This window comes from Hipposideros armiger, unplaced genomic scaffold, assembly GCF_001890085.2.
Source record: "Hipposideros armiger isolate ML-2016 unplaced genomic scaffold, ASM189008v1 scaffold_334, whole genome shotgun sequence".
Classification (NCBI taxonomy): domain Eukaryota; kingdom Metazoa; phylum Chordata; class Mammalia; order Chiroptera; family Hipposideridae; genus Hipposideros; species Hipposideros armiger.
The window spans coordinates 1,271,728-1,282,459 of NW_017731684.1; the positions used below are offsets into that span (position 1 = coordinate 1,271,728).

At 41.9% G+C, this 10,732-nt stretch overlaps 1 protein-coding gene across 1 annotated transcript in view; it reads right to left on the bottom strand.

The window, feature by feature from the left end:
• Nucleotides 1-10,732, bottom strand: part of EOGT (EGF domain specific O-linked N-acetylglucosamine transferase) — a 33,343-nt gene that overhangs the window by 9,468 nt on the left and 13,143 nt on the right. The window contains exons 8-12 of the mRNA XM_019661076.1: nt 7,030-7,133; nt 3,096-3,188; nt 2,672-2,743; nt 2,438-2,524; nt 1,735-1,807 (exon numbers count right to left, since the gene is read on the bottom strand). Coding sequence (XP_019516621.1) covers nt 1,735-1,807; nt 2,438-2,524; nt 2,672-2,743; nt 3,096-3,188; nt 7,030-7,133 — 429 coding nt within the window. The remainder of the gene's footprint in view (nt 1-1,734; nt 1,808-2,437; nt 2,525-2,671; nt 2,744-3,095; nt 3,189-7,029; nt 7,134-10,732) is intronic.

Sequence of the window (10,732 nt, forward strand, 5' to 3'; positions counted from 1 at the left end):
AGCAACAGCTCTCAATCTCCCTGCTCCTACTCTTGCAGCCAGAGTGATTTAAAAATAAATAAGGCAGTTCCTGTCTCTCCCTGTATATTCATTTTCTATTTGCGGCTATGACAAATCACCACAAACTCAGCATCTTCAAACAGCACAATTTGTCCTCCCACAGTTCTGTAGAATGGAAGTCTGACACAGTGAGACGGAAGTCCCACTGGGTTAGAATCGAGGTGTGGGCGGGGCTGCGCTCCTTCTGGAGGTTCCAGGGAGAACCCGTGCCTTTTCCAGCTTCTAAAAGCCATCTGCATCCCCTGGCTTGAGGCCCCCTTCCTCCACCTCCAAAGCCAGCAACACTGCTTTAGCATCTCTCTAGCCCTGTTTCCACCATCATGTTTCCTGTTCTCTCCACTTTTAAAGAAGTGCTGGACTGAGATCTGATCAGTGAGAAGAATCCAACTACGAAAAGAGCTGTCCAGACAGAGAGAGGCAAAGGTTCTCTGGGGGAGCGGGCTTAGATCCCACGTATGACTACACAGGACTCACCTGGATAATCCCAGATAATCTCACTGTTGTAAGGCTGGCGATTAGCAGCCTTAATTCCATCTGGAATTTTTATTTCTCTTTGCCATGTTCCCTAACCTAGCCACAGGTTCCATCTTGAAGGGGCCATTATCTTGCCTAAGACACCCTGCTTAAAACATCACAGTGGCTTCCCCTCACACTGGAATAAAATCAGTCTTCTCATCAAGCTCTATGAGGGTGACAGATGTGTGACCCCCCACAGCATGCCTCACCTCTGGTATCACCGCCATCTCTCTCGCTATATATGCCACACTGGTGTTCTCTCTGTTTCTGGAACACCTAAAGCTCTGGACACCAGAGGACATTTGCTTCTGCCTGGGGGGCTCTTTCCTTGGCTAGTCTTCTCTGTTCAGGTCTCCGTCTAGGCAACACCTCCTCAGACACGTTGCCTGCCTGCTTCCCCCTTACGTTCACATCCCCAGGCTCTAACACATCATCCTGTTTGATTCCCTTTGCAGCACTTACCACGAACTACCATCGCCTTACTTACAGATTTGTTTACTTATCCTCCAGAGCGTAAGCTCCATGAGGGCAGGGGTCTTGCCTTCTGGTTCCACTACAGCTCCAGGGCCCATCACATGGCAGGAGTTCAATATGTTTTTGTGGAATAAACCTTACTGTGGTGAATGCATCTTCCAGCCATGCTGCTTTAGGCATGGTGATCTCATTGAGGTTAAATATAATTTACAAGTTGGTGCTGTTGAAATCCATTTGGGAGTCTAACAGGTAGACAATTTCTAAGACACACAGTCATGAAAAGGAAGGAGACTTCCAACTTCACCTGCCGCTTCATGCCACATACTCCCATACTCCATCAACCATTTCCCAAAAGATACTCTCACGTTTTTGCTGCTAGTTTTTCCAGAGGCAGGATGTTTTGCAATCCATGGCAGTAATGGCAGGCCTTGAACACAGTTTTTGCCTCTTTCCCACTCTGAGTTGGAGCGAATGAATGTTTACAGTAAGGTAAAACTTATTTGGTGATGGGGGGTTTGGTGACTTTCGGTAAAAATCCAGTAAATGAACTGAGCAGAGCCATCAAACTGTTCTAACAGTTAATAATTTCAAATCAAAACATTTAATGCATTGTGAAAAACTAAAGCATACTAGTCATAAGAAGTTAAATTCAACATGATGATATTAAAAATGCATACCAAAAACTAACCTCATTTTGGTTTAGTATTTTCCGATACTCTGTGCTCCGGGCAAGAATGGTGACTCGAATTTTTCCATCCTGAAATCAAAAGGAAAAGACAAAATAATGCTGTGTATTCCTGGAAAATGCATGAAGACCTGAACTAAAATGTGATTTTCACAAAGAGATGAAACCTAAGAAGAATACATTCATGGAATTTTGTTTTAAGCCTGATTCCTTCGCAGTTCTCTCAGGGAATAAAAATGCATCGACTTTAGCCACAGAAGACAAAACCTGTTCATTATACTTCTGTTTGGTTGGTTGGGTAAACTTTTTTTAGCAGAGGTTATATGGCTTAGGTAGAAGTTTGGGGAAGGATGGGGAGATATGGCAAAGAATGACAAATAGGAGAAAAAAAGCACATTCTTCCACTATCCCTAGTTTATCTTTCATAGGTTGTTGACATCTGATTTCCGTTCACTCCAGGTCAGAAACTGTTAACACAGAAAAACACTGTCTTCCGATTCTTTTTTCAGCAAATGTGGTATTGATTTTTATTCAGGGTGAAAAGTCAAGCCCACCTCAGAACCCGTAATGCGATAAGTCCTCGCTTAATGTTACCTCACAGGTTCTGTGACTTTGAGAGAAAAGGTGAAAAGATGTATAATGAAACCAGTGTTACCGTTATAATGAAGTGCATTATTCAAGGACCTGTTGTGTATTCATTACCTTGGGTCCCTCTTGTGTGATGTTCAGTCTGTGTAGTACATGCTGGGAAAATGCCCTGAATAAGCCAGTATTCTGACAGCCAGATATCTAAAATAAAAACAATGGTTCATAATACAATGAATGTTTCTGTATTACTATTTAAGATGTTCTCAAATTATGTATAAATACTATCTTAAAAGTCTATCAAGAATAAATTCCATAAATATGAATGTTGACAATGGATAACATGCTTACCAGAGGAGTATTATAGAACAGTCCGTACCTCATCCGTGGGGGTAGTGAAAAAATAGCTTCTTTAAAACATACCTAACAATGAAGATATTTTAAAAGGTAAGAAAAGACGATTTGTACCCTTCACACCAAAATGACACTTATAATTACAGAAAATAAATTTGAATTAACCTCTGTTTTACATTAAAATATTTTGAATAGCAAACTATTCTACTCAAGTGAAATTCTTGTTTTTGGAAAAGCTATGGAAGAATGTTTTTAAAATCTACATGGTTATTAACAACATGGATTCCAATTATAAAAACAAAACTGAGAAGTCAGAAATCAACAGTAATAATTAATAGAAACTCATATTAAGTATTTACTTGATAAGTGAGTCATCTGCAATGACAATTATTTACAAACATTTCAGTAAAGTGTCCAGTACCCTTTTGGAATCATAAGTTTTCAAATGTATAACATCATAATCTGTAAATGCTTTCCATGTGTCAGAGAACAGGTCGCCATATCCATAGGTGCTCTGAAAGTGGAAACAAAGTAAGTTAGGGCAATAAAAGAATGCAACATGGCTTTTCAAGAATGCAACAATGTACCTAAACTAGCTGGTTAGTGTTAAGAACTAATGATCCCAAAGTAGCTCATAAAATCCATATCAAAAAACGGATTTTCATCTTTGGCCTGAGCAAGTACTTAATTTGATGTAGTGTCATAAAAAATAATCACTATAATTATAATCTTAATCTGCTAAAAGTGTTTTGTTTTGGGCCGGCCAAGTGGCACGTTGATTAAGAGTTGGCTTGGGATGCCAGCTCTGAGCAGCAGGGCCCTGGTTCAGATCCCACATTAGGGCCAGTGACGCTGCGCCCTCTACCGCTAAGATGGTGCACAACAGCTCGACCTGGAGCTGGGCTGCCGTGAGGCCCCGGAGATGGTGTAGGCTGCAATGAGGCTACAGTGGGCTGCCGTAAAGCTACCGTTGAGTGGCTGACAGCCCATGTGAGTGGCCAGCAGCCAGCATGAGCTGCCAAGGGCCATTGTGAGTGGCTGTCCAGTGGCTGGCAACCGATCTACCTCACCTGGGAAGAGCGCAATGATAATACCAACATGGGCCAGTGAAGCGACATCCTCCACAACTAGACTGAAGAACAAAAGGACAGCAACTTATCTGTTCCCTTCCTCGATTCCCCAACACTATTCCCCTCCTCCAATTCCCCAATAAAAAAATCTTTAAAAAAAAAGTGTTTTGCTTTGTTTTTCCACCCTAGTCCTTTGTATTTTCATGTCCAAAACTGTAGTTGTTGTGTTGTTGTTTTTCTGTTTCTTATTCACATTGCAGATACACATAACACATATATATACCACCAGTTGTCCACACTCTGATAAGCTCAGCGAGCAAAAACCATCCGATCAATGGACTATGCCTTTGGAAATAGATTTCAGAGCAAGAAAATGCCATGAAAGTTTTAATATTAAAAATATAATGTATGTATTATAGCTCTATGAAATGATCTACCCATTGACTAATGAGTAACTGGTAATTCCCCATTAATATTAATAATAATAATAATAATAATAATAATAATAATAGCATCTTTCATATTCCTGTGTGCATGCAGGCACTGTTCTTAGCACTTGCTATTATTAATATATTAAACCATCCCACAAACTTAATGAGCTAGGTAATATTATCCCCATTTTACAGATGAGGAAACTTAGACACAAGTTTAATATGCCTAAATTGTAGAACTGGTGTGTCTGCAGTGCTGGGATTAAACCCAGTGCGTTTGGTTCCAGACTCCATGCTCATGAACTCTGTATGGCAGTTGCCTCTCAGCAGGAACTAGTTCTTTCTAGTACATTTACCAAATGCATTTTGCTTCTCAAAACTAGAAATTAATTATGTGCTCCATCAGCTAAAAGAAGGAGATCCATTTATTTTAAAATGGAAGAACTCAGACTGAAAAAGTCAGCCACTAGAAATAAGACCTTCAGTATTCTGCACCTCACTTCCGGAGCAATTCAGCAGGCTGCCTGTCCTGAGAGCCTGAATGGGGAACTAGCAAAAGCCTCTGACCAAACGTGCAGGTTTAAGGTGGATGCACAGAGAGAAGCAGAGGGGGGCGGTCACATCAGGGTGCCCAGCCTCAGGGGCTGATCCGACCTGCCTGCCCAGGCCAGCCACAGTCTGAGTGTCCTGACCTCACATGCCCAGCCACCCATAACCTGGGAGCTTCCTGATGGCTGTGCAGCCCACTGACTGCCAGCACACACCGAGGCGGGGGTTGGAGAGGTTAGCTTAGTTTAACTTAGTTCACTTGAGGAAGACATGGAAAAGCATGCAGCAAGATACAAGGAAGCTTCTGGAAAGTGTCTGGAAAACTTTGAGTCAACTTAGCAAGTTCTGCAGGAGCTACAAGGAGGCAATAAAGCACTGTGTTTCCGAGCACAGGTCTGGGGTCACACTGCCTGGACAGGATGCCTGGGCTTGACTGCTCGCTGACTGTCATGGCAGAGCAGCCTCAGCTCCCTCGTCTGCAATACAAGCTAATGAAACGCTTGTGCACCGAGGGCTGTGTGCACTAAATGAAATACCATCAAGTGTCATTTAAAAAACACAACCTCCCTGAGTTAATCATTCAGGGCTGCTGATGGCTGGTGATTGAGGCCTAGAAGTGCTTACACAAAAAGAAGAAAGGGACTGTTGTGCCCTCTGCTCACAGAAACATTTTCAAGAAATGAAACTGTGGTGGCAGCAAAACTGGAACACAAAGGGAAACGTAAGTACATGCAAGGAAGGAAACCAAAAGAAAGCATTAACATGCCAAGAATTAAAGAACCAACTCTCATCAGACTTCAGGTCAAATTACAGGTTTAGGGAGCAGTGATAATGAAAACCTATCTACGCAGCTCAACCATGAGCTTCACCTAAGTGGACAAAGTGTTAGCAAACCCATCTCCCCTTCTGCACAAGAATCTGATCTCAGGTGGCTGCCTTGCTCTGCTCTCTGGGAATGAAGACAATGTATCAACCGTGTTTCTAGGTAATACTGCTTATAATTTAAAAAGATGCTAGATAGGTAAATCGCACTTGGACTGGGAAAGGGTGCAATGACATTTATAACTGGCTGGATCTCGTGGGGATCCTGGGGGCTTTGCCAATGCAGTTGTCCCAGGAGATACTGGCCCCTGTAGGACATGAGACACCTGTACCTGCCCCAGGTGAATCCCACCTCCTTGTACCAGAGCTGTGCTATGTGGACTGCTACAAGGACTCCTTCCGGAAGAAATGCCTGATGCTTCCCTGCCAGCAAGCTGTAGTTCCCCTGTAACATTGTTCTGAATAGACTCGGACCACCAGGGGGCAGTCAATCAGCGCCCTGCCCTTCAGAGCTGGAATGCTTACTTGAACCCTAGATGACTTCTTGGTGGGTATTCCAATTTTCCAGCTTAGGCAGCCTCTCTCGTGCACAGCACACTATAAACCACACGTTCTCGTGATCCATTGTCTTTGTCATCGTTAATTTACAGAGCACACCTGTTGTGTGTCAGGCATTGTGACTGTTCGTACACTATAGGGTTTATTCTTAAAATGACACTGAGGTAGACACTGTAATGATCCCATCTCACAGTTGAGTGCACTGGGGAAACCCTTGGGGAGTTACCTTGGCAGGTGGTGGGGCCAGTATGGAAAGCAGCAGAGAAATGGCAGGAAAAGAAAAAAAGGAAAAAAAGACCACACTAACAACAAATAAGCAAATAGCAGGTGTAATATTTATGTGCAGGTCTCAGCCTCGCCCTGTGTAGGGAGCTCACACACACAGCACAGCTGCAATGAGGCAGCAGCAGCAGAGCTGCAGATAAGCAAAGGCAGGCGGTGATTACAAGAGGCCAAACCGGGAACAGAGGCAGACAGTGGTCACAAGGGGTCAAACCGGAAGCAGAGGCAGGCGGTGGTCACAAGGGGTCAAACCGGAAGCAAGCTCTCCCTTGTGGGTCATGCAGGGGCTCACAGAGGTCAAAGGCAGGACAGTCTTCATACGTCTGTCTCGGAGGAACACTAAGGACAGGCTTTTGGTCTTTGAGCTTCACCAGCCCAAAGAGAGACAGAAATCTTCCACTGCCTCACTCAAAAATGTGAAGAACAAAGGTACACAGCTACCTTTGTGTCTGCCCATACATATACGTACATGTAAATACATATTCACAGACACATTCCCACTCATCTGCGTATGTATGGTGTATGTGTGCTCGTGTGTGTATTTAAATGTGTGTCTTCGAAAATTCCATTTTACCACATCAGAGTCCCAGATTTACTGAGTGAGGCAAAGACAGAACTGAAGCCAGAGTACACACTTACTCACCGTGTCCCACATCACGATGTACACGTCTGTACTGAATGAATTATTAACATGCTGAGTAATATAAAGATTGATAAAGTCACAGAAGTGGTGGTACATGTTAACACCTAGTATTGGAAAAAAGAAATCAACATTAATTAAGCCCAAAGAACAAATGATTATACAATTTTTAATATACCCCATCTATTTATAGTGAGATAGACTTTTAGCTAAAACAAATGGAAAAAAGAGTTTTTTGGGAAAAAAGAGTTTTTCCAAATATGAAATAATCCATACTCAGTCCTCAATTTACAGGTTCATTGGGTTCAAAAATTCACTTTAAAATTGGTTATTTAGAAATTAGGAATGCATTTTCCCATATACACTAAGTAACAAATAATCATTAAGTTCCCAGAAAAAAAAATAATAACAGAAGCCTATTTAACTCAAAATTCAGTAGAATTATAGGGCCATGAAGATTGTTTTTTTGGGTTTGTTTTTTTTTTTTGCAATTATTTATTTTAAAAAATGAATTAGGGAACACCTGTTCATCATAGAAGTATTGAGAATGATGGCAGCTATTAATATTGTGGTAGTTTTCATTCCTGCCTCTATTTTCCCTATTTAATCACTACTTACAACATTGCTGCTTGGGAAAATATTAGCCAGCTATTGTTTAAAAGGGCTGAATGTCATGTTCTAACTGAAAGACCATGCATGAACTTTGGAATCAGAAGAACTGGATTGAATCCCAGCTCAGCCGTTGGTGAGCCCAGATAAGTTTGTAAAGTCCCTAAGCTTCTCTCCCAGAAACAGGAAATCATTATACTTAGGTGCCAGCTTTGTTAGGAGAAATGCAAAGATTCTCTAAAACTATCCAGCCCTGTGCCTGGCACATAGTGAAACCTTAATGAAGACTAGCTGGGTCCTGCTGGGTCAGATAGAGGAGAGGAGAGCACAAGTGCTGCTATATGTAAGTTCCTAAGGCCATCATTTAAAAAACAAACAAACAAAAACAACATTCTTTTTTCTTTGTATCTCTCCTTCTGACTTAGGTGTGCCATAACCAATATTCAACCTGGAAATGTGCAAATCTAAACTGATAAAAGGCCAGGAACTGACATTTAAAAGATGCACCTTTGAGGAGGGAAAGTGTTGATTAAAAGTGGCTCAGTTGGTTAAGAGTTGGCTTGGGAGCACGAGCTCTGAGAAGCAGGGCCACCGGTTCAGTTCCCACATGGGCCAGTGATGCTGCGCCCTCTACAGCTAAGATTGTAAACAGCTCAACCTGGAGCTGGGCTGCCATGAGTGGCCGGCAAAGGCGTAGACTGCAGCCCCTGCTGCAATGGGCTGCCGTGAACTACAGTGATTGGCCAGCAGCCAGCATGAGCACCCGGCAGCTGGCAAGAGCTGCTGTGAGCTGCCGTAAGCAGCCGTCCAATGGCCGGCGACCGACTGCTTCAGACAGGAAGAGCACAATGATCATAATGCCAACATGGGCCAGTGAAGCAGCGTCCTCCACAAGTAGACTGAAGAACAAAATGACAGCAACTTGTCTGTTCCCCTTCCCTGATTTCCCAACGCTGTTCCCCTCCCCCAATTCCCCAATAAAAAATCTAAAAAAAGAAAGAAAACCGGTGATTCTAAAAGGAGAAATCATAAAATATTCTGACTTCATCCCCACGGAGAATAACAACACTGTGTGCCAGAAAATAAGAGTTAAAAAAACACTCAGTTCTTTTTAGACTGGTATCTTAGATGAATGCTTGGAAGGGGGCTCCTTTTTTCACCCGGAGAAATCTTGGCAAAGAGCGTATTTTCAAATAAACAAGAAAAAGATAGTTCTATTCCAACATACCCCCTTTCCCCAAGCAGCACACAGCACACACTAGCTTTCTCGTGGATCATTCAGCAGGTTCATGACAGCTACTGAGGAACGCAGCATGCACAGAAGAGCACTTGGGGCTCTAAGGATTAATAAATGGCAAAAACGCAGGCTCCGTCCATAAGAAATGTGTCCCCTAATGAGTCTTGTTCTGCAGAATGAACATTCTCTCAAGGTAAGGGTTAATATGAAAAGAAAAACTGGAGGGCAGCATAAGTTAGAAGAAAAAAGTAAGTTATGATTGTAGGCAAGAACGGCCAGTGTCTAGCCCGGCCGGTTGTACCTGCTTTATACACTTTATTGCATAAGTATCTACATAAATTTCACACTTCACACATACTCAACTTTTTTACAGACAGATCAGTGTTTTCTTGGCCCCTTTTAAATTTGAATATTTAAAAAATGAGTCAGGACCTTGAACATAACATTTTTATTTGCTCTTATTTCAAAAACTTCAACTTGTCTGATTTCTGACCCTAATATTTTGTAATATAAGAATTATAACTTCAGAAGGCAGGGCACATTAAAATTATGATCAATAAATTATTGTAATTTTGAAATATTCATGACAGAGGGCTCGCTATATTTCACTGTAGGCCCAGCCTCTCATAAATTTTAACATTGTGGCACAGTAATCTTCATCTCTCAGAGAAGGTAGTACATTCATCCTTCTCCTCTCCAGGTCAACTAGATCACAAAGTTAAAACTGTGCTTGCAAGTTGATAGCTAGATGCTATAGGTATAAATGGGAAAATCACTGTAATTTAACTTTGTTTCCAACAAATATACTGCAGAGCTAACCTCCAGAGGAATTGTAAATTAACTTCAGTCACGAGAAGGATATCAGAAAGTTTGCCAGAAGCGGTCATGGACATTCCTTTCCCACCCAGTACACACAGGGATTTTACTTTGAAAGATTTCTAATGAAGCACAGTCTGACTCAAATGATTAGAGAGAGGACAGGGTAAACCCAATTACAGAAGGTATACATACACCTTCTTCTCTTACTTTCTGATTGAGTATTTCGATACAAATGTGCAGGTTTCTTCTAAAATACCAAAGGTATTAAATAATGGGAGATTCAAACTATTAGGTTGTCGGAAAAGTCATGACGTATTTTGTCTATGTTTTTCAAAGGTCATTTATTCATATAAAGAACAAAGATCAATCGATGATATATTGCCCGTTTTGTTCAATAACCTTTTGCCATCGTTCAGTGAGCTTCATAATTCTTCGTTCATAGAAGGACCTGTCTTTATTTGCGAAAAATTGAACAAGGTGCTATGTACAGCCTCATCTGAATTGAACGTTATACCACGCAAGGAGTTTTGAAGACAGCGAAACAAGTGGAAGTCTGACGGTGCAAGGTCACGCAACTATGGTGGGTGTGGCAACACATCCCATCCAAGCTCCAATAATTTTTGACTGGTGATCAAACTTGTGTGTGGTCTCGCGTTGTCGCAACTCCTTTACAATTAACAAGCTCTGGACGTTTCTGGATGATGGATTCATTCAAACTGTCCAACTGCCGACAGTACACATTCTAATTGATTGTTTGGTTCCTTGGTAGGAGCTCGAAAAACATGACACCTTTAAAATCCCACCACACTGAGAGCATAACATTCCTCTGATGAATGTCTGCTTTCGATGTCGTTTGAGGCGAATCATCACATCAGGACCAAGACCTTTTGAGCACCACATTGTTGTAAACAATCCACTTCTCATCACCAGTTATCAGTTGCTTCAAAAAAGGAGCGTTTTCCTCACGTTTAATGAGCATATTGCGGATATTTATACGCGCCGTCAAATGAACTTCTTTGAGTTCATGCAGAACCCAAATAT